Below are 25011 nucleotides of genomic sequence, written 5' to 3' on the forward strand. Positions count from 1 at the left end.
TTCAAAAAAAGCCTTTTAGAGCTTTTTACGATTTTTATTATCGATACTTATAATATTTGTAATATTTGTATGGATTCGCATAATATTCTATGAGCTCACGATACCTTCGTCTAGATATGCGGGACTAACCTGAATAACATGGATGAAGTTTTGTGCTGTGTTGTACGCAGGCTAACATCCACATACCTATCGCCGAATCAAATCCGTGTATCTAAAATCATGCATATTACCTAAATCTAAGTATATCCCTTGAAACCCATTTATCAGAACAATTTGCGCTAGTTTGTAAGTATCATTCTTCATATGTATCCCTCTTTAAGACATCCACCCTACTGCTTAGTGAGTGTAATATTTCCAGTTTCTATTAGACATTTAATGAAGAATTGTACTCTTATCTACACGAAATGAAGCATCATTGCTAAAGGCTTTTTCCGTAAAAATGTCATACGTAGTACATTTGCAGTTCGTGGTCTATTCTGTTGATACTGTAATGTTAATTCATTATTTTGCAAATTTTAGTTCAGTTCAAGCGAATTGTTATTGGAAAAAAGTTCTCTGGCACTGGTCTTACCATGTAAGACCCTATCTCGTATCTTCATCGCTCTACTGGTCAGAAATCGAGCTTTATTTGCAATTTTTTTGTATATTCGCGTCGGTTTATAGTTCTGGTATCTCCTGTAGATCACAGACGAATCGTTAAGGAAAGATACGATTAAATGCCTATAATTACTTTATGTTATGTATTGTGACGAACTTGTCAACTGATGAGAGCTCGATTGTGCTATCCGCTGAATGACAGCACCCTGACATGCTAGACATACGTTTTAAATACGACAAAAATGCAGTAGTACAGCACAGATGGTCGTTAGTCAACAACTTGAGATCTGTTTTTGCAGGAGAATTAGCCTTGGAGCAAAGCTACACGCAGATTAATAGTCCCGAACTCTGCAAGCCATAAGAGAACACTGTAGTGCGCCTTGCTACCTCACTGTCTTTGTCCAAGCGTTATTTTTTATTTAACTTTTGCTTCAAAAGTTCCTATACATACGTACTGTTAAACTACATCTTTATCAAGTGTTGGTCCATACTTTGGATATGCAAAGTTAGGATTTGATGACTTATTGAACTTGCACGATAGTCTAAGATATAAGTAAGATGATTATCTGGGAATCAGAAGTGCCTGAATTCTAACTTGGATAGCGAACTTTAAATGATAAACATTGAGAAGTTTGCCAACGAAGGCTCTAATTGTAAGGGAGTAATAATATTATTAATTAATTATAAGTTATAAAAAAACGATATCGTTAGTGGAAAAGAACCATTTGTGAGTTAGTTTTGTTGAGACAGAAATCTACGCCGAAGATATTTTGTGCGTAAGCACCTTAAAGTAGATACAGGACATGCGACAATAAAAAAAATAATGTGTAACATGTAATAGCTGTGTTTGCCTTTGTGTGTTTAGAGTCGAAGTTACTTTTTTTTAACTTAGTTAGCTTTTAGCCGATGTATTAGGTGATTAAACTTCTTGTATTGCAAATCGTTAGCCAACTTAGTAACGTGTCTGAGGTCATCTTTTTCCCGACCAAGCAAGGTAATAACTCGAACTAGTTTCAAGTATGAGACGAAGAGAGCCTGATACTACACAATGCCGGTGTGATTCAGATGATACAGATTTTGTAGATAAACAGAACAAGTCGTGGGGCGCAGGACTCTGGCCTCTGGGTAGTTAGTTTTACTGAGCGGCTGTCGACTGTCGCTTTAATACTAATCAAATCTGTCAAACTTTCTACAATGCACATAATTTGTTTATAATTTTTTTTTGGAGTGGATGCTTCTCGATTTGAACTACCCGTTCCTACCAAGCACACTACTGAAGTGTAAATGATTTAATGGATTACCAGGTGATGTTATACACCGCCAGCAAAAACATTACCTGTGTACTTTCTATATTTCTATATATTTACGGTACTTCTTCGGCTGCTCAGTGAAACGTCTATTCATAAATCTAAAAAACGCTTTTCGTGTTTGACGTTTATTACTTACGAGGTTTGACATTACTTCTCACTGCTGGTTTTCGGCACGAAACAAGGTATGTGGGTTCAATTCAATGCTGTTACGTGTCCCTAAGTCTTGTAAGCAAGTACGTTCTTCACTGTACCGTCGCAGATACGTCTAATAATGAATCTGCGCAATGTGGTCGTTACGCCTCCGGCGCGACGGTACTTACTTGTTTTGCAAGCGCAGGATTTTTAGGCACTATTGAGTCCAACCAGCGAGCTTTGTTGCGCACCTGCCTCGCCTTCGATTTAACTCATTGTGTTCGTTGATGTTGCAAGGAGCCTGACATAATTTAGAGAATACACCATAATTGATTCTTTTATCCTAATTCGTTACTTATTTTCATTATTCCGTCAGCTTGTTTTAACAGGAATAAATTTGACTTTTAGTGTGCTTAACCTAATCTAAATCATAGTTACATTAAATCCTTTTAAATCGAAGTCTGTTTCATCATTCTTTTATTGATCTGAAAAAAGACAGTCACTTCTTTTTTTTAGCTACTTACAAACTAAGGCATATACATGAGGTAAAATTTTGTTTATCTCATGCTTGGAATCATCAGCTTGTATGTAGCCAACTGGTTTACACTCTTGTATGCTTTATTAGTAAAATTTGATTCTGCTTAATTTTTTCAACGCTTCGGCTTGTGTAAACAAGTCTTTAGAATCAGTTTAGGTATTATTACTATATTAGGCAACAATAAACAGAGAACTGCGCATATGGATTAAGATAGTTCTGTCTTATCGTTTCTGTTTACAGCTCGTATCAGCCGGCGTAAGCTAAGTCGGAAAGACTTAGATAAGATGACAGATGTAACCCCGTCGAAAAAAAAGGGCAGTACCAAGTTGTTCCGAGAGCTGAATGACACAGGAATCATTTCGTACACTGAATACTTGTTTTTACTCTCCGTTTTAACCAGTAAGTATAACAGCTTCGTCTTAGAAGACTTGTTTTTTTGATTACTTAAGATGTAGTTTTTCTTAAATGTCATTTATCCAACGAACTGTATATACGTCTCCCAAAAGATCTGCCGCTTACAGAGTACTTAGTGAGCCAAACATAATAGCCTAAAATAAGACTAAATTAAATAGCAAGGCGTTGCGTACAGAAATGTCGGTTAGTTCCTGTAGGCCATATGTATGGTAATTAAAAGAATTTCTCAAGTCGTTCTGTTTATAACCGCATTAGTTCATAGTACCAAAACTTTTAAACTAAACAAGTAACATTAAAAGCTTTTAATTATGGGTTAGAATTACTTTTATTTTATTATTCTTAACATATGGATTTAAGGCTGAAGGATACGTAGTATAAATATATCCATACATATCAATCTAGGCGGGTCTTTTTCGATGAAATAAAGTTGCGGTACTGGGTGTTGTCGACTGCCACTTCTTTTCATAATGTATGATTATAAAAAAAAATCAGCAAGTGTAATATTACATTTTTTTTTTAATGTCAACAAACTCTAATAATGGACCAATCTTGAAGAACGTAAAGCATAGTTTGCTTGTAGATTTGGATCGTTTTGACTCTGCGTTCTAGAAGCTACTTTATGGTGGCAAAATATTTGTTATTAAATTACAAATATTTTTACTCAACTATTTTTATATACCGAACTATACTATATACTGACATATATTTGTGTTGATAGAAAAAAATGCTTTATAGGCAAATAGTACTCATTAAGGACTTTGTGGAACCGGATACCACAGACTGTCCCGGTGGGATCTGACACTCCCTATCAGAAGTTTACACGATATAGACTAAACGAAGATCCGTACGGTTCGAAATGAATCACATAGAAGGAACTGGAGAGGGAACGGTGGGTGGTGGCTTCCGCATAGGAAAGCCCAGATGCTTAATTGGTCTACGTGAAATAGCTGAAAGCATACATTGGTTGTAACTATGTAAAACGCGGGTTTTGCAGGTGTTAGACAAAGTACTCTTTACAATAAATCAAAAAAACAGCTCTTAATGATCAATCAGGCCTTATCAATCTGACCTTATTGACTTGTGTTTGTCACTATAGGCTACTCCATAATACAAGCGAAAACTATTCATGTTACATTTTGAAAAATCCTTGTTAATTTCATCTGATTCAGATATATGCCGATATTTGCGATTTTTTTTTCGTATTTTTTTGCAAAATGTGGGTTCGATCGATAACAATCGGATGTTTAGTGGACACATGATAAGCTAGTTGTTTCACAACTTTACACTTGCCACACCTAACTTGTGCTTATGCTGCGAACATGACCACATCGAAGACAGATGAAGCTACCTGTTGCAAGTCCTATGTTGCTATATTGTTATACTCCAATTGTTGACAACAATGAAAGAACAACATTTTTTAACCGTTAGTTGTCATTGGCTATCGGTGTTTCAGAACCGCACTCTGGATTCAGGATAGCGTTCAACATGTTTGACACGGATGGCAACCAAAGAGTGGACAAGAACGAGTTCTTAGTGGTAGGTAAAATAATTGCGTATCTCAAACTCTGCTCTTGAGCTTCGTTAAAAGAACAATCATAAATCATGTGTAAAGTTGCTTGTCGTAAAATAAATTAGAGCGTAACAAATACAATAAGATTTTTGAAGATAAAGATCACCTAAATTAGTACAAAACACCTTTAGGAAAATACTTATATTACATGATGGCTCGTGTAGTTGTGTGAAATTTCGAGTCGTTGTTGTCTACCTAAAGCAGCGCAATAATCTCAAAAATTATGGGTGGCGTATTTGAGCACATATATATATAATCATTTATTCAAAAAATGAGCGAGTCGTTTTGTTCCAGATTGATGAATATTTATTTATACCATTTAAATTAGATAGTCCGGACAGTTCTCAGTTTTCTTGTTTTCAGTGATTTCTTCTGTCGCGTTAAAATGTTTCCTCTAATATTTTCTTTAGTTTTGGGAATAGTCGCAGGAGATTAAGTCCAGTGACTATCGGGGCTGCAACAACATACGCATTGAGTTTTTTGTGCAAAAACTGCTGCACTGTTAATGAAGTGTGGGCCAGTGAATTGTCATGATAGAGAATCCAGAACTTATTACGTCACAGTTTTGGTCTCTACAAAGGTTCGCATCTTTGTAAAACTTCTTAATAATCTTTTTTGGAGATCGTAAAGCTAAGCGGCATAAATTTATGGTGAACAATTTTCCGACGATCAAAGAAAACGATTACGAACTGTCAAGCGATTTTTTCGGTCAGGGATCATTTTTGAATCCATACTGGGAACGTAGCTTCTTGGTCTACTCGTTGTAGATGTAAACTTACATCTGATAACCCGTAATGATGTATTCAAGCAAATTGGAAGCTTTTAAAAGAGTTTTCCTAATACGCATCTTCATAAGTATTCGTCTGCCGAACACAGCTACTTTGGCACCACCTTTACCGCAAACCTTCTGACGCCCAAACTGTCTCTCAAAAATGACCTGTCGTGAGCCAGTTGAGATCTTTCCCTTTTGCTGCTTCTTATGACGGTTCTACGGTTGGGAAGCGTGAATTGTTCATTCCGCCTCACGTTTTCGACCATGATCGCTGTATCAGGCTTCTCAGGGCAAGCATCGTCCACGATGGACCTCTGTCTGTCTCCTGAAAGTGCTTAAAATTTACTCTGTTTCGTTACCATAAGAATTTCGTAGTATTTTTACGGAATGGTTCATTTTATTTGTCACCTAATGAGCGCTCGTTGTTCATTTTGGAAAAATTGTAGAGTGTTTAGTACAGCGATGTATTCAATCTTGCTGAAAAACTTGAAACTTAAACGTCTTATTAATTTTTGAACTTATTAATTTTTACATTGACCTAAGTATTGACGGTAGATGACTTCCAGGCCATGTATTTCAGGTAGTGTAAGTCACGTTAGGTTGTCGTTAGTGTAATTTGAAATCTAAAATCCGTGCTAAAGTCGTTGGAGTGCTTTTATTCAGGCTTCAGATAGAGCGCCTTGAAGATGAATGAAATTTCGGCAAAATAAATCGCTACGTTACAATCTTCTTACAATAAAGGCACCAATGCGACATTAGCCCATAAACAGGTTTGTGTTGTTTATAACAATATGAGTTATCGAAAAAACGCCCAAAATTACTTGTATTAATTTTTTTCTAGAAATTTCTATGTCAAAGATGCTCTTCGTAATAGTCAATTGATTATAAAAAAATTGTTAAAGTTATTGTGAAAGTTGAGCAAGATCGACACATGAGTAGCCACGACACCATAAGAGACTAAACACCTACCATTATACAGTTTTAAACTATTTTGAAGAACTCTACAACTTGTTTTAATGCCCTACTAATTGACACAAAAGAACTACTACATCACATTTCCATCTGCGAAGCTCTAAAGACACCCAACCAAATAGAGCCAATTCTAAAGCGGCTGGTCACATATGATAAAAAGTAGATAGTATACAAAAATATTGTGCAGAAGATTAAAACAACGTACTCGATAATTCGCGGCAAAATTTAGACTGACGCGAAAGGAGGGGGTGTTATGTATTTAGGGAATTAAAAATGAATTGTGCATTATGAGCTGCTGCTGCCTGGTAAGTGACTGATTGATATGGAGCTTTACTGTCAATAACTGACAAGATTACAAAAAAGCATCGAAAAAATCAACCGGAACTAGTAAAAAGAAAAAATGTTATCTTCTACCATGACAATGCCAGGCCACATACATATTTCGCTATGTAGCAACAATCACGAGGGCTTGGATGAAAAACTTTCCAAAAGCGTGGATCTTGCACCATCAAACTTTTATTTGGTCTCTGCAAAACTTCCTTATTAGTGTTAATTTAGGTTCAATGAAGGGATACAAAATCCAATTGTTACGAATTTTCGTACGGAAATCACAGATGCTTTACAATGGTGGATAACCAGAAAATTGACAGAACGGCGAATGCTTAGTTTGGTAGTGTTATCTTATAATATAAAAATATTTGCTTCAATTTTAGCTTGAAAGAGTCAATACTTGTTTGGCAACCTAATATATAAAAGGCAAAGCATTTAAATGTGAATACATTTTGGCAAATCCTTTCTCATAGCGAGAATGTGTTCATTCAGTACTCTAGGTACCTCGAAAAAGCCAGATCTTTCCAAAACAAAACCGCAAACTCATCATGGCGAAAAACAGTACGTCGTGTTTGCAATTTGTCTACAATCTAATGTGTTCACGCGAAGCGAACCGCGGTGGCGAAACCCTTCAAGTAGAAATTAATCACGCAACGTACAAAAATATCTAGTGGATATATATATATATATATATCGAGAAGAGGATAGTTCCGAGTGTAGTTTAGGCCTTCCTAGCCGACTAAACATGAGACACATACGTTTACTTAAAAGTTAATAAATCAAATTTTATCTGCTCACCTTTAAAAGGTTAATAAATATTGGTCACTAATATAATATCCCAATATCAGGCATAGTATACAGAGCCATTCCAAACGTTTTTGGTCATAAAGATCATATGAGTCTTGTTGAGTGTATAAAACTATTTTTTAGTAATTAGTAGTATAATGATTTCGCAGATATTCTAAAAATGGTACCAGGAGGCAACAAACAGCATGGTATCTATCACAATTGGCCTCGCATGTGGAACACTTACATGTATCGTCAAGCGTGTGGAAACCTGGTTTCCTGCAAAGTTTATGATGGAACCCATGCATGGCAAAGAAGATGACGACACGTCTATTTAGTCGGTTCGTATTATTCCGTTCCTTCTTATTCCGTTCGTTATTCCTCATCGTACTCGAAACGAAAGATATTCATCAATACCCATGAACGTTTGTTCCCAGTTCAGGAAGTTTAACTGAACAGGAAAATTGGGCTTGAAGGTTTCCCTTGCTGGGAGTTCAAAGCGACAACCTAAATACTCTAACAGCAGTGACGAGTTTGCTAAAAAATACGCGAAGTGATTTCGGGTCACTATGTGTAGCCCCAGTGTTTTTCTGAAAGACAAGACTTCGACGCAATTTATTTGTGCGAGGTTTTCCGGTATAAAATCTTGTGACGCGTATTCCGAATATTGCAATCGGAGCTACTTTAAGAGCAAACAAGCGAAGAGCAGTTACGAGGAACAAGCGTACAATGGTCTGATACCCCCCGTTGCGCCAACACTGCGTTCCTGCATCTTTCGGTAATGTGCGCAGTGGAATTCTTGCGGTTTAGAAAAATATGGAAATCGGTTTATATAAGCAAGTGGCTATCTGAAAAGGGATAAAGTGTCGCTGGCCGCTGTCCTACTGCCTTTGCTAAACTTCATCGTTTACATCTTGGTAATCACTGACTGTCGCTTGCAGCCGAGCTAGAGCTTGCTGCGCTTGGAATATGTTCCGCCGGTATATCACTAAAGCGTCTGGTCTCTAAAATTTTCTTGGTACATTTGTTTAATCAGGTAGGTCCTTTAGCGAAATCGAGAATAAAAGTGAGCTTAAGTTCTCTCTCTCTAAGCCAGGCCAGTTGTTATGCAAAGAAGAGGAATTCGATTACTCCGTTGTCGATAGTTATTCTCTTTATTTGGGGAATCGCAGCGAGAAGAATGAGCACCTTTTTAGAGAAATCCATTTCAACCGGCGTGAGCATAACTTTGTCCGTGAATGCTGAGTCGAAAGCTCCCCTCAAGTTGACACGCACTGCCTAAAACGGACTGCGTAACCGGTGCTTTTTGTCTTCGGTTGTCAGAATTCTGCGCGTCCTTTTTTTGAGACCCATATTACTTTATCGGTATAGCGTGGTCGGGCTGTTGTGCTGCGCTAGCCACTTGAATGGCTGACGTTCTAGATTGGCAATCAAACGGGTCTCCGCTCTATCAAAGTATTGTTGCCCTCACATAGCATACGTTTTCCAACAGATGTGTCTTGAAAATTTAAATTAAAAAATAGAACTGAGGCTCCACCTCAGCCATAAGCCTGAAGTTCGAATTCGAATATAAGCAAATGGTACGGCTTTTTTTAAAAAAGAACATGTCATCCGTCCCTGAGTCTGATACACATAGAATTAGTGTTTAGATGAAAGATTTCAGAGGCACAACCAAGACCTTCCCTTATAGCCCAACACGTGTGAACCTAATTATTGCAACCAAAAGCTTATTACATATATAACTGCTTTAATGGCAGACTCTGAGCCTTGCCCATACTTAAATCCTCCTAGTTCATAACTTATGTTAAGACAACAACAAAGCTTCACTGACTATTTTCCTGGTCTTAATAGACAACATATATCAACCATACGTAACAAGATCGCGTCAATCCCAAGTACAGTTCGGCTTCTACTTTCTATACTAAATTTTCGACTCTATACTAATTCATTTTTTTCTGCACTGGTGCACCGAGATTTTGGCCATATTATACTCTATCGCTCCACCGCGCTCAATTATTGGAAATGGTGGGGAAATCAGTTCTCCAGAAACAAGTTTTTCCTTTAAGGTACCAGGTAATTCGATTTCTTACTGGAAGCCCCTGTTTTAATAAAAACTAACCAATAGGCACCGACAAAAAAAATCAAAGATACAAAAGAATGAGACAAACTCTAGTTTTATACATTTAAGAAAAACTGTATAAGTTTCGCAATGATAAGTTTCGAGCGTTGGCAGCTAACGATTAACAGGCCAAAAGATCTTATATGCTCACGTATATATATATACACGTTTCCCAACAAAATGCCTCTATGCCGCACCCAGTCCTTTCTGACATCTCTCAGGTTGTCGATAGGTGAACCGGACGAATCGCTGCTCTATCCAGGCTCGAAACTAGGCAACAGCTTTAAAATGGACAGTTGGCGAGCGTTAGAGGACAAGCTTCCTGGGCCGAAGTGGCCAGTGCGGAAGGATTGTCGTTTTAGAAACTTATCCCTGCCGGAGAAGTCGAATGCAGGCTGTAGTTTTCATCAATGCTGCAGAATTTCATCCGTGCTTATATGGGTGATGCACGAACTCCGTGAAGTCCGCACTGGGTGCCAGTACGCTTTAAAGGGGCGGCAAGGTTGCTCTGTCATTCCAGGACGGAATAATGACCGAACTCCCTTTACCTGGAGCCACATTTTACCATTCCGGGATCGAATATCTCCGACCGAAAGTCCGTTGGTCAGCCAAGCCAGTGGCGTTCGCTCTCTGTTATTAAGGTAACCCGCGCTTGACGAAGACTTTCTACCGATTGGTGTCACGCTACATTCTAAAGCCGGTAGTTTCTTCACAGTTACGAAGTCTTTTAAAGAAAAGACCCGAGTACAGTTGGCTGTCCCATATACCCGTGGATCCGCCGGGCACGGTTTTTTGCTAAGTTTGGCGTATATTAAATGGTTTACTGCGCATTCCAGGGCGTGCTTTCTTGTTTATTTCAGTAGATTACAGCACTCGTTTCGTTCACATTCTCTTAGCTCGGCGAATGACAGTCCGGGTCGCGCAAAAGATATTGTCTGTTCTTCAAGGTTGCTACGGGGTCATAAACGCCGTAGTCACGGAAGATGCAAGCTACTTCCGACACATTGTGGAATACTTGAGACGCTTTAGCATTTACACGTAGTATCTGCTATAGCCCGTCCATAAGCGAACAAGCTGGTGGAGCAAGCGATGCCCACAGTTACGGAGCGACTGTCCGCGCGTTTGCTGAAAGCGCCCGGCTCCGCCGTTTCCTCGTTCGCCTTTAGCATAAAATACTACAATATGCGAGCCCCTGGTGCAACTCCGTCAGCTTTACTCGATGAGTTCAAAGCCATATCTCGTGATGAGCAACCAGAGTCGTGATCAATCCAACCGCCCGGTCTATCCGTCTCTGAGCTTGAAGAGGAAGTCTGCATCTTCGGTGAAGACAGCCCTCTAAAACACATCCGTCAGGTCCATCTCAGACATATGTGTTTATTCAAAGTAACTGTGACTGGGTTCAAGATTTTTTCAAATTAGAGGCCTGAGCCGCTCACAAACTTTTCGACAATATTCCGATCCATATCCATAAGTATAAATACTTCGACGATGAGAGTAAGCAAGTCGACGTAGTTGTGTCGAGATATGTCAGACTTTTGTTTGATAGATCTAACAGTTCCAAATGTGGGCTACAAGTGGGCATGAATGTTTGTTCCAAAATTTCAGCTCAGCCTACGTAGCACTAACTGAGCGGGTGGCCCTTATTTCTGAAGGACATTTGACGTACTATATGACACAACTAACCACGGACCGTCTTCTCATAGTTTTCAGAACATGTACAGATTTTTTGGTAATAAATATGCCGTTATAAAGGAAACATATCTTTACTGAGTACAACAGTCAGAATACAAACACGAACTGCAACTTTGGTTTCACTGACAACGAAAGTATATGATCGTAAACAACCAGAGAAAGTGCCTGTGAACTTTTGCACACAGAATGAATCAAGAATTGCCTGTTGCTTCATGCTTGAAAAGAATTCAGAAGCAGCTGATACTGATAAAATCTTTTTGCGCTATTGTTTTTACGAAAGTTAGGCACGAATCTCACATTAGAACTGTACCTTTGAAACGGTTTTTTTGTCGAATTCTTTACATTACGGTCCGTATAAGTTTCCTCCTAGCGAGGGTTTATGCGAAAACAGGAACTACCTAATTTTCACTCACATGCATATGTATGTACATATATATATAGGATTAAAAAAAAATTTACCAGTAAAGTCAAGACGGAAATGCGTATCTTAGAATAAGGTCAAAATATTATTCACTAAATATTGTTGGGTAAATATCCTCAAACAGTTAATAGATGGTGCGGAATTCCCTTTTACTATTACTTGACTATTGGTATGGTTCACCTCCGTACAAGAACTTTAATTCTGTCAAGCACCAACGTGAACACCGTTATTTTCCTACTGACTAGCAGCTAGGACCTGTTTTGAATGTAAAGAGATCTAATAGCATAGCTATGCCGGGTAAGCGCGCAGTATTGAAATAGTAGCAATACGCTCTGATGTTAATACTAATGTCGAATAGCATGCTCCTTTTGTCGATTCTCACGTTCTCTTTCATCGAATTGTAATGCAAATTGTCTTTGCTTTCTTTATTTTTATCGGGAAAAAGTAGCTCGTATCAGAAGCTGTATGCGGTATATTGGCATTACTTTCAAGGAAAGTAAGTGGAAACTGAAACAGTTGTTTAAAACCGAAAGCAGAGGGTGTGCAAAAGAACTCATTTGCTGAATGACATGGAGATTAGCTTCCTAAAAGGCTGCGCGCACTTCAGCAGATGTTTAAGAAGATTCAACGTTATTTTGCACTTATTTACTGAAAGTACACTGTTTAGGCTATTTGAAAAGATACAGTTACAAATTATTATTTACTTTTCATGCGCAATTTTCAACTCAAGTCAATATGAATGGCCTGCATATTTTTCACTTACTAGTCATATCAAGAATTTTTTGTCCTTCACTCAGGTTTCTATCATGAGGCGATGGTGGCGGTATTAGCTCAAAACATGCCTTGTGACCATTCCTCATTCGGTTTTGATGATGTAGTCCAAAAGTGAATGCACTGGGAAGGCCTTAAACCGAACTGGTATTACTACAAGTACCTTGGTATTACTTCTTTACATATTTGAAAATATGGCCGAAATCAATGACTTAAATAATAAGCAAGCTCATTACTACAGTACACTTACTGGAAGTTTACGTTTTATAAAGTGAAAAAGGCTACAAGGACAAAGGCCGTTGCTTGCTAACTGCACATTTATAAGAGTGTACGTTCTATAATTTCTTTCAAATTGTGGACTCTATTTGTACAACGCCGATGCTAATACTCCGTCTACTCGAATTAAACACCAATACTAAATTTAATCACCAATCGAAATTAATCATGCGACGAAGTACTCCAAAAACTGGTAGCATAGAGTTGAGTGAAAAGAAAATCGGATCAGCCATAATTCTTTATATGGAGAAACCCTTCAAATTAGTGAAGCGAAATTGATCAGTTTTTAATTGCAGAGCAGTATCGTATGTTTTAGAAAGTGCATGATAAAGAACGCCCTTTGTCGGAATAAACGATTGTATTACCTAATCCTATAAAACAAAGATATGGCAAACAACCGGCATTTTTTTACTGTTAAACATATTTGAAGATGGCGTATCATAACAGGCCGGACGGTCCTAGACATGGTCATAATTTCTAAATTTTCTCCAACTATATAAGCGACCTGCCGAAGACCTACATGGAAATAAGGCTAGGCGGCACAGTCTACCATTCGAAAAAAAATGCCTCATTGCAAAATAACATTATATAATTCTACGGCTACAAGGTGGATTGATCGGACCTTATGGAAATCTGAAGGATCAGCCAATAGAAGCAGCAATAAAGATGTTGAAGGTCAAGGAAGTGTTAACGGTGATATTGTTTACAAGCGCCTTCACCACTTCTGTCTTACTAGTTTCAAATTATTTCGCGTCTTAATTCTAACTAAACGGAATTATCGAGCAACTGTATTGCGGGTATGCTCACCAGTCAGCTCAGATTACAGAAGCAAGGAAGCCTTATATCATTTGGAATTATCTAATATGAGGCCATCATTTCGAAAGCCCTGGCAGGCAAAAATCAAACCATAATTGAAAATAAAGTAGGTAATGTATTTCATTCATAAGATCAACCTGCTTAGATCATGTTCAATAACTTTAAATATTAATCTGACTGTCATATGCCCGGACGTCCTAATCAAAGTAAAGTGCTACTCAAACAAGTGTTTTTTTTAGTAATAGTAGTAGTTACACTTTGAAGTAGACTGTACAAGTTTGACAATCGACCCGCAATCCTTTCTAAATACTAAATTCGCGGTCTCACCGGATTTGGATGTCAGCCAGTATATTCCTCGAGCTATTCAGTCAGCTTAACCTGTAATATACATTTTTTGCACTGTGAAGAAAAATACCAGTGTTTTATACAACCTTAAGGAAAAGCTCACTCATTTTTAAAAGTGTGTTTTCTTATTGTGAAGGTTAGTGGTAATTTCCAACAAATAAATCTGTAGAAGCGACTGAGAGCATACGCTGCTCTCTTTAAAACGCGTTTTTTTAAGATTTAATATTGAATTCTTAACCTCGTTGCAATTTCAGGCAAAACAGTAGTGAAGAGATAAACATGTACAAATTTTAAATAACACAGCATGAAATTGTTGAAGTTGCATGAAGTCATGCTTGATGAAGGTGTGTTTAACATGACTAACTACTGATAACCTTTTCTTTGCCATACTAAGGGTTTCTGGTCTTCAACTTTTTCATATCCAGAGTATTTCGACAAAATTCTAGGCACTCCGTAGTTCGTCAATACCTATCTCATTTTATTAGTTCACACTTCTACGCGTGAGGAATTTACTTTGAAGTGTTTCTTCGCTTTTTTTTTTCAGAAAAAATGAAGAAACTCGTAAAAAAAGAAAATTTTTCGAACACTCTAAAAATGTTTATTCAACTAATTCTTTTTATTAAACAAATCCGTTCCGTGATTATTTTACAACTGTTTTGCCAGTGGTATTTAAAAAGTGCAGTTTAGGTACACCTAAAGTTAGATTTGATTAATATTAATCAAAATTTCGTTTGCAAAATATTTGCATATATATGAGTGCTAGCTTATATCTATGTGTAATTGAATGCTTTGGGCTTATTAATTTTGTAACTGCAGTTTTTACAGGATCCGGTGTCAAATCAGAACAAAAAAGAGAAGCTCTGTATAAAAAATTGAAAATATTATATTGAAATATATTCAGTGTCTCTAAACATTGTCAAAAATACCAGTAATTAAATTGTTGAGAATCCTATGACCTTATGTAATAAGAGAAGCAGATATATTCACTAGCCTACATTAATCATAGCAAGGAAAGGAAAAAGCTGACCATATATACATTCAAATCACACCATTCTTAAATTAATTATCACACTAGAACTTGTAAGCTCTATTATAGTGCTACGTATCTTTCCTCTGGCGCCATCGTTAGCCCTACTTCATCATTCACTCAAACTCTGTAAGTACTAATTTATGCATAATGTATATCCGATGCCGTTGTTGCTTTTTTTTTGCTTTATATATACAATATAAATCAATTAATAAACTAAGCCTTACTAACTTTACTGGGACGTTAAAAAGCATAATATGAATAAATTCGTGCTTACGTCTATAAAAACTCAAAACTAAAGGTTGTAAAATGCTCGTTCTCGTTAGCGAACCATAAGGCTGATCCAGTCCTCCCCAATATAAGGAAGCTTGGCACTTTAGAAAATTACTTTCGTAATGTTGATGCAACTTTTGAACTTGCATGTGGGCGCGGTTAGCTAAAAACTTTTCGTACTCGGGCGGTGAGCAAAATGTAGATATGTTCATTGAATGCGTAGACGGTCTAAAAGGGACAGGCGCACCTTTAGGAAAAAGATATGCTAAAGTTGTTGAAAAAATCCTGAAGGAAGGTCATACCATTCTTTAAGTGTAAACCTAGTTTTCTCTTGCAAGCTTATTTTCTGCATGATTGCGAATTTCTATTTTCACCCTGTTTAGCTTCCTAGACCCTTGTACATATATACACACTTAAAGTTTACGGACATCACATCCATAAAGTTGGTCTGGGTCGATCATTCAATTAGTCTGCTTCTATTTCTTTTTACATTCTGTTTGCTGCTGTTATCCTCGCCTATTTTATATTTCTTCAGTGACTATTCCTTGAATTTAGTTCATTGATTTTGTTTTATTCATTCGGTTGTCTCTCGTTTTTCATCCCATAGGTGATGGCGATGTTGGCGCTCCATTTTCTTCGGGGGCAGACAAGTCAGTTCATGTCGGTCGATAAAAAAAAAGTAAGTCCTAACAATGAAGTTCGATTTTCTGTTTTTTAATTCAAAAAGAATGGAGGCTTTAGTAAAATCTACTTGAAAAGGTTATCAGCTCATACCGTTAATCCCTCGGATACTGTATTTTGAAAATTCTGGTGACTGCAGAATTGTCATACTGATAATAGACCAACTTATATAGTTGCTCATGTTTAGCCTGTAGCAAATGCATTAAGATTTCTCCCGGCCAATTGTGTGCTCGTGGTTTTTAATGAAAGGCTGCTAGCCTACGGTTAACGCTTGGCACATCTAGTGTAATAGAAATAGATTCAGCTTTCAGCAAACTATCGAAGAAGACTAGAAATGGCGTAGGTAATAGGTTACACATGCTAAGTGTGAATATAGATAATGAAAGATTCACTGATATGTAATGTATTGAGAAAATGTGCATGTGAAAGTTGAATGGCTGCATATGCTAATTTCTAAAATCCTAAGACTAGAGCGAAGGGGCTAGAATTGTTTCCTTTATAGTGTACAAGTAAAGTTAGATGCATAGTGTGGGCTAGGCCTAGAACTGAGCATAAACACACTTAGTTTCGTGCTGAGGATCAAACATTTAAAGGAACGCTTGACGGGGGTACTGGAAGTTATACACGAAACGCTGAGATATTTATGCTGACATAAGGAAAGTGGGCAGCAAGTAGCTAGTCAATCGACAATAGTGTTATTTTCTGGACCGAAAGCTATGAATGCAAAAATTGTAAGTCATAAAGTAGGCCGGTAGTTAATACGTGCGTTGCTTGTGAATTATCAGTGAGGTTATGCTACAATAGAGAGCGCGTACAGGATTACACATAATGACTTTCACATCTAACATAAAACTCCGCATGCCGTATATGAGAGGTGCATTTATAATTTTTTTGGGTAATATTATTAATTAATAAAGTTAATATTATTGTGTAAGCTATTGAGCCACGTCGAAAAGAAAGCAAAACGGGAGAATTCTATACTAAATACAATCCTTTACTGCTGTTGCGTGGTTCAGCAGTAGAGAATCGACAACATGTGAGAAAATGTGCTAGTCTTTTGTCGAAAATGTACTCTTAATGTAACCTTGATGCAACTAAGTGTTGCATCCTCTAGTTTAGTGTCTACATCATAAAATATAAATTGTACACAGCGAAACAAAAGAAGGCATAAGCAGATAATATCAATAAATCAGTAATATTTGCATCAGCAATCAGTAGAATGGTTATGTCTCGTCATATAATAACAAACATATTCTAATGATCTTCATTTGCTATAAAATAACTGGTCTTTCACTCCTGCGTCAACTGTATGCTTACTTTTGTCAGCATTCGGTCAACGTTTCCTTGTTCAACTAACCATTATTTCCAGAATATGGTGTGAAGTCCGTTAACAGAACAACTTATCTTTACATGTTAGGAGTTGGTGCATCATTGCTTAGTGGGTTTGATGTGAAAAGGGTCAAAATTTTAGCTCTGTGCCAAACCCTAATCATTTAAATGAAAGTAAACTCCCAACGGATCTAATGCACATATGCTGATACCAGATAGTGATAACAGATAGATAGACACATGTCGGTAAATAAGAAGGTCTAGACGTTCTGAACAACTACTTCTAAATGGACGAACACTAATAATAATATGAAAATGTGGCGGGATAATAAGGATACCTAAAAGCATTTACCAGTACACAGCAATTCTCTCAGATTTCTTCCTTTCTCCCTCCATATAATTTCACCTTGCAGTCATGTCCTACCAGGATGAATATAATTTTACTCTCTGTAATATATTCGAAATGGTCTTCACTGCGTTGCCGGGAGCAGGCGGGTGAATTGAAGTTTAAACTCGATTTATTATTACAATTATTAGTGTTATGAAATGTCTGTTACAATCGTAATCCTACATGACATGACATTCACTCTTCGAGAAACCATGCCATTCGCCCTTCATAGCTGTTTACGACTCGAGGACTTCTTTTTTATTGTCGTGGATTATGCCGTCCAAAATGCAATAGTGCGCATTTCTCATAAGGTAAACTCGAATCTAATCCTTTTATCCATATTTAAAAGTTTACTAAATGGTTGTTAGAAAATTACGTGAGGTTACGTAATGTCCTTTGCGTAGTGTATTGTAACACCATCTGCACATCTGTTGAATGCTAATATATACGTATGATTTGTTCCTTTACCAAAATCGACAACGAAGGAGCAAAAAATTACCAGCTATTTCATATATTTATATAACAGGGTTTTGTATAGCTTCCTTGGAATAGTCGTAATCATAATAACAATGTACAGATCTTGCGTTTTCATTTTTAAGTACTGATAACAGATGCGTTCTTAGAAAGGTTGCGTTGCGAAGAAACATGCAGACCCAGTCGATGAAGCTTTCCCTTATTCCCAGTTGTATAGTTACGCTTAGTTATACATATGTCTCTGTTTAGATGGGGGTTTGAAAGCACGATGAAAAATATATGATACTTAAATAGTAAAATGAGTCTATTTTCTTCATCCAGTGAAACTTTCTGTCAATTTGTTGGAAATGTACGCTGTGTTCTGTATGTAAGAAGTTTGCTCGCGATCAACATTTGATCGTAACGGACGTTGATCCCTCCTTCTCGGCTTATGAGGAAGAGTCCTCTAGGACAGGAGGTCATTATCGAGGTCTGACGCAAGCCGTAATCCCTGTATGGTATACTATATGCAGTAAAAGAAATGCAGCTGTACCGCGTCTACGAAATTACCTGTGCAACTTCTTCACATAATACTCTGTTTATAATTCGCTCGCAATGTTTATAATTTTAGTTCGCACAATGGCTTTAGGGTTATAATGCATTTTTGACAGAAATTATTATATCGCAAAGCTGCAGACCGCCATTGATTTAATAGATGAGGCTTTTCTTTGCTTGCTCCTTTTCCAAGACATAGGCATTAATTGAACATAGTAATATAATTGAAGGAACAGAGAAAAGTGTGGTCTAATTTGTCTAAATAAATCAAGACGCATGATAAAATAGTATATAAACGTAAATATGTCACATTAGGTCTAATTAACACTGGCTTCCGAGTTATAACAGATCGCATTAGTTGAATGGAAGTTGAGTACTATTAGCAAAATCTGTTTGGATCATTTTTCTCTCCGCTAGCTTAAAAGGGCCCACTACAGGTGCAGCGCCAGTATCGCTTATTTAAATTAACATACAGAGTTTTTGTACCTTTGTTACATCTTTTTAACACTTTATATTTACTTACATTTATCGGGATATTCAATATGATTACATGTTGTATTTCGTTCAGTATGTAGTATAGGAAACATCAAAATGGAACAGATGCACGATTTACACGCTCGAGTCCTATTGATGACCAAGAAGCATCGAGGCTGCTTTGTCTTTGAAAATTGACTCAAAAACGCTTACCACACCCGAAAATTGCAAGTAGATTACAACATATTATTAGCTTATGTCAACAATAAAACAAAATATATAATCATCTGCTTTCTTCAACCGAGTGTGGTCTCTTACTATCAGTTAGCTCGACTGCAAATTCAAAATGGTACTTAACAACTCCTTATGGTATTCCGCCAGTATATCGCTAATGTATGATTATTATAATGCGATTAATATAACAATAAAAGCAAAGAAATATGAATGTAGAGTAATTTCCAACGTATATATTTTTAGATGGATTTAGCCATGGCCGCCTTAGAGTTAGGGTTACTTCTCTGTAACATAAGTTCGTATCATATGAATTTTTTTTTAAAAAACAAAAAACCATTTACCAACATTTGGCGCCACACAACATGCGAACTACTGACTTATAAAGAGAAGCTCTCTTTTTGTGAAGTTACAAACTTCTACATGCAAGAGCATCTATCTCCCTTAATAAATACTTTATTTCTTTTAACTTACTATCGGCTCATAGTTTTACTTAAAAAAAATTAGTCGCAATAATTTTTTTCATGCTCATGCTGTTTGGAAATTATTTTTTGAAGCGCAATTTGTGCGAACATGACGAATTGACGAAACATAACGATTGGAAAATTAACAAAGTGAGAATACCCATTGATGTTTAAATTCCTTACCCTGATATCACTGAAAAAAACTTGATCGATAAAGCTTACAAAACTATTTGCACGTGGAGTCGAAATTGAGGTTCTGGGTGAAGAAAAAATGCAATGTCAATAAAATATTTTGCCGTTTACTGAGGTCAAACCACTGCCAAACAAGCACCGAATATTTATCGCCTTTCTTATCTAGTGAGGAGACTTCTCAAAACGGGTTTGCAAAGTCTAAAAATGTTATTTTGGAATTGGAAAAGCGCTTTGGTCCGGTTGGCCTCCTGAGGTCCGTGAAAGCTATCTATAAATACTTTTAAACGAAGACGATTGGCAAACAGTTTGTAGCTTGGGTGAGAAAATTATTGTTATTATGCATTATTTATATGATGTCGACAGGAACCTTTAATGAGATTTACCCCAAAAAGTAGGAGCTTAGTCCTAAGTCTTATGTACCGGGAAGTGGTTGAGAAAGACCAGACGGTCGGAAAGGATCTATATATGGCCCAACTGCATCGAACGAATGAGTATATCTGACAGTGATAATATATAATATAATATTCCTGCTGAAAATGTTTCAGAGGGCATAATTTTTGTAATTAAAGTTGTCTAGCAATTTTGTCTTGCAAAGTAACCGTAGATATAGAAGCCTCCAGTATGGTCTTGAGAGCATTCATAGCAATCTTGTTCACCTTTTTATTGCATCTGAAACATTATGGGGAGTAATATTGCTGTGTATGTACGTACTATGCTCGGAAGACGTTTATCCAGAAGGAGGTCACACGTACAGGAGGTGCGACCGCAGTGTGGTCACTGTTGTGGCCATTTCTGCAGCTGCACATGCTGCTAATAGATGGGATATTAGATGCTAATAGCTGCTAATAGATGGCGCATTTATTTTGCGGTAACCCCTTCAGCATTTATCTGTGGGAAAGATTGCAGCAATTAATGCTGGCTGTTTTGTCCTCTATGTTTCGAGTTTTACGTCCGGTATCGCCGTTAGGCATTCTATCAAACGGTAGACGAACCTAGACTACAACCTGTTAAAGATTAAAAAGCAAATACGCTACCCTCTAATCTATCACAAGGCTATTGTTTCCTGTTTGCATACATCTGTACGTGTCACACGTCGACTATCAACGACTGCCTCTGTCGTTGCAGCTTGCTGTACGATAACCCCGCAGTAAAGCTGCTGTACTGTGTCTCTTCCAGCTTAATAATGCTACTGCTGCTGCTCGTAATATTGATGGGTTTATTTCCCGTGAACCTGAGCTTTGTCAGTAATGATCTGGTAGTTGGCATGCGCTGAGGACTTGTCATTGATGGTAACATAGAGCTTATCATTGGGTTGTGTGTAGATCTGGTCGTGACTTGTGATAATGTCAAGCGTTAATAGATCGAGCAGCAGAAATACATCGAAAAACAGCAATAACCATACCCCTGACCTGCTCCCTTAAGAAGTGGGCATATACAGGTATGATTCGTAAATAGCATTTGTATTCTCTTTTTATTTTATTTGCCCTCAGCACAACATAGTGGAAATAAAAGGTGGTGTGTGCTATCAAAGGCTTGTCTCTAAGGCTCATTTACTAAATTTTTCATTGTTTTATTTGCAGGAATTTCAATGAATAATTGAGAGTAGAAGGAAAAATGCAACAAATATTACTTGTTGCATTATCATAAATTGTATTCGGTCGCTTCTCTGCGGTACAATGTATTATTTATCAAGTATTAGTCCTGTGAACACATGCGTCCCTGAATAGGTTAGCAAATTTTAGTAAAAATTTTTGGTTAAAAAAATACCTGGAACAGATCTTATTGCATAAGAAGTACCTTTTAACTAGGTATCGTTTTCATCGAACATCACAGTAAGGGTATATTGCATATAGCTTCTTTCTATCGATGTTCCCCTACTATTAGCTATAACAATGTGTCAGAATACCACATTTTGGGAATTTAAATAACTTGATGATTCGCATTGTGAAACAGTAAAAAAAAAAGAGTATTGAGAGATTGTTGGTCGCATATTAACACAAAACGCTGTTTGTAATTTAGCTTTTTAAAAACAAACCAGAATGTAATTAAAATAAAGAAGCGGTAATAATAATATTTTAAACCGTTTCGAGTTTTTGTCTCCATCAGGAAGCTTCAGTGAATTGTTTAAAGCTAATACGACGCACTTGCAAATGTGGTTCATTGTTGAAGTTAGCTTGCCGAATTCATGTTTAACATTTTTATTAAGAAGTAGCATTTCATCCGCGATTAACACAAATTTAAGGGTAGTTTAATATTTTAATTAAGTCATTAGGCCAATAAGGCCTTTAAATTGTGGATATTTTTCGGACCTCATAATAACCGTATTAGTGAATGCTTCAGCGATTCCATCTGTCATTGTGAATAACCTTTGTGGCTCATCATCATGGCTACAATTTTTACATCGTGCGTTATTGCGGCTCATTCAGGTGCGGTAACAATATCCTGCATCTTATACTGTTGTTTTTGAACTTAACCTATACAAAAAAGATGCACAAATACATTGATTCTAATTGATCGAAGCGATGGCAAATCAATTTGGACGGAATATGTTGTAAGCTGACGCACCTTTTGACTGATTTGCTGGTTGGCCGATATTTACGAATCAGAACTACTAAAATAATGGAGGCTGTAGATTAATTATGCCTTAGGACAACAGCAGATATTATTATAAATTAAAGATCGCACGTAACGTATCGCTAGGCAGGATATTGGCCTGGCTCAAAAAATATTTTCATATCAGTGAAGCTTTTATGTCAATAAATGATTGTACGGAATTTTCGAAACAACCTTAATTTGAAAGCAGATGTTCTATAAGTAATTGTACTTTTGGACAGCTAAACTAACTAAAGGTTTTCGTTACAATTGAAATGAATCAATGAACGAGTTAATTGTCATAATAATAATAATGAGCTTTAAATTATAAATAAATAAATTGATCTAAAAGCATTACGGAGCGAACGAATCTACGTGATTATGTGAATTATGCTTCGAATATTATAACTGAAGTAATTGCTTGGGCACATTTTCGAACACAATGGAGCCCGAAATTCGGTTCCAAAGTTGCATGAGTTCTATAATTTGAATCTATATGCTCGAAGAATAATAAACCGTATGACTTGATTGCTCCAGTTACGCAAATTAGTCGAGCACGAAGATATCTAGATAAAAACTACATGTTGCTGAAACACTTAATCCATAAAGAATGAGCTATATACATACAAAATATATACAATATACTGGATACAGTTTGTGAGATAAGTGGGGTAAATTCCACTTATCTCCTACATAGACTGCATGTGACTCAGTAAGACTAAGTCGCCCTCCTTTTGCTGATTCAACTTAGGTTTGTGTTTCGGGTTCCCTAAGAAGTTCTCGGTCTACAACTACGTATATTTAAACAACGGAAATGGGATGTATGTGACCCTAACTGTGCCGTTGTGTGGACTGCTTATAGATTTCGAACGTATCCATAGGCGTAAATCACTGATCAATGCGTTACAACCACCAGCATTCATGACCTTAATTCTTTTTGCCCACATCATGGGTACTACTAGCAATATTCTGGATATTGCTGCACTAGCATTGTGCTCTAAGTCTTTTTTGGCAATTAATATTATTCACAATAAGAACTCCAACATTAGTACGTGTGCTAATGGAATGATACTCATGATATGTATGTTCGCATAATATATAACAACCAAATGTACTCACAACGTTTGAACAAGTTTAACAAGGCATTAAAGTTGCCTTCCCTTTGAATTAATTTGTCAAGAAGATGGAGTGTTAAGTGGCTTGGCTTTGATAAATAATTCAATAGAAAAAAAAAAGTCAAAGACATTTTTGGGTACCTGAAGTCTGCATTGATCTTTCTATTACTCTTTTATCCTACTGGATCGCTTTTTCTGATATATCAGGAAACTAAACAAGATGACGAGCTTGTCCGGTTTGATCCACTTTAATATAAACAATGCGATACAGTCGGCAGAAAGTCTAACTTATACGGCGTGCGGTCCAACTTTTAAACGGATAGTTTAGATTCTACTTGAAAAACAAAAAGTTTTACTTAAATTGCCATAAAAAAAATCAAGATATTTGCAGAAATCTATTTCACTTCACTTTGCAAGAGGCAGCAATCGGTTGTCGGATACATGAATTCGACGCTAGAAGCTAGCTAGACCACACACGGAGTTTTAATTTTCGTTAAGTACTCTTTATCTAGTGTCTTTACTTCGTCCAAGGTTTTGATAATTTTTTTTAGATTTTAATAATTTTACCTTCAATCTAATGTTGGCCGTTGTCATAGCACCCATAGGTTTAGATTTCTGCTTATCCCAGCTTTCTTCAGCAACGAAGATACAGGTACTGACGACAATTTAAATTAGCTAAAGATATTCAGATTAAACAGCGTTGAAACTAGGATAGAAACTTAAGATGCTTTATAAGAAATCAGTTTAAGTGGCCCTGTTTCGTTCTTTACCTTGACGATATCTTCTAGGCGCGTTAAAAAAAGACTGCATGACGTGTAATGTTCTGCCACTAAAAGCAATATGCCATTTCATTTAGTAGCCTTTGCCAGTTTAAATTATCAAATGCCTTACATATATGAAAACATTATTTTGTTATTTTTCTTTGTTTTTAGTCACTTTGGTTAAAAATTCGTACGTATATAGATGCGAAATTGACTTTTACGTAGCTTTTTGTTTATCTTGAGAAACTCATTCGTTTCCAGATTAAAAACTGTCTAGAATATTTTGCTGAAGAAAATCTTGCTGAAATTCGTCCGTAGCAATTCCTTTCCTTTATGCAATATCCCGACAACTTCTACTCGAAGCTAACACGGAAGAGAATTTGTAAGTGATGCAGCGTACACAGGGTTTCAGTCTTGACCGACGGGGCCACAATAAGTTTTCACATAGCAAAAATCTTCTGCAAACTAAGAGAATGTTTAGATGAGAATTTGGCTTCGGATGAGCATTTAAAGAATAGTTACAGAGAATTGCGACTACATTGAATACGCTTGCCAAAAATACCTCTGTTGAAATGGCATTGTCTTTTTTATAATATCGGTCCCTACTAAAAATTA

The 25011-nt window shown here is 36.8% G+C and overlaps 1 protein-coding gene across 30 annotated transcripts in view; it reads left to right on the forward strand.

Moving 5' to 3' along the window:
* The window catches only part of LOC147757130 (calcium uptake protein 3, mitochondrial-like), a 229805-nt gene that overhangs the window by 78259 nt on the left and 126535 nt on the right, over positions 1–25011 (forward strand). For 11 of the 30 annotated variants that reach the window (XR_015325265.1, XR_015325266.1, XM_086985687.1 and 8 more), the window contains 4 exons: positions 2818–2976; positions 4445–4527; positions 14991–15017; positions 15769–15840. Coding sequence is in view for 24 of the 30 variants with exons in the window: in XM_086985687.1 (XP_086841813.1) it covers positions 2818–2976; positions 4445–4527; positions 14991–15017; positions 15769–15840 (341 nt within the window). In the remaining 6 variants the exon portion in view is untranslated. Of the gene's footprint in view, positions 1–2817; positions 2977–4444; positions 4528–7591; positions 7616–14990; positions 15018–15768; positions 15841–21250; positions 21278–21508; positions 22722–25011 lie in introns of those variants that run through there. The other 19 variants (XR_015325263.1, XR_015325268.1, XM_086985688.1 and 16 more) reach the window with 7 other exon arrangements.

This window comes from Varroa destructor, unplaced genomic scaffold (genome assembly GCF_002443255.2).
Source record: "Varroa destructor unplaced genomic scaffold, Vdes_3.0 BEIS01000003.1, whole genome shotgun sequence".
Taxonomy (NCBI): domain Eukaryota; kingdom Metazoa; phylum Arthropoda; class Arachnida; order Mesostigmata; family Varroidae; genus Varroa; species Varroa destructor.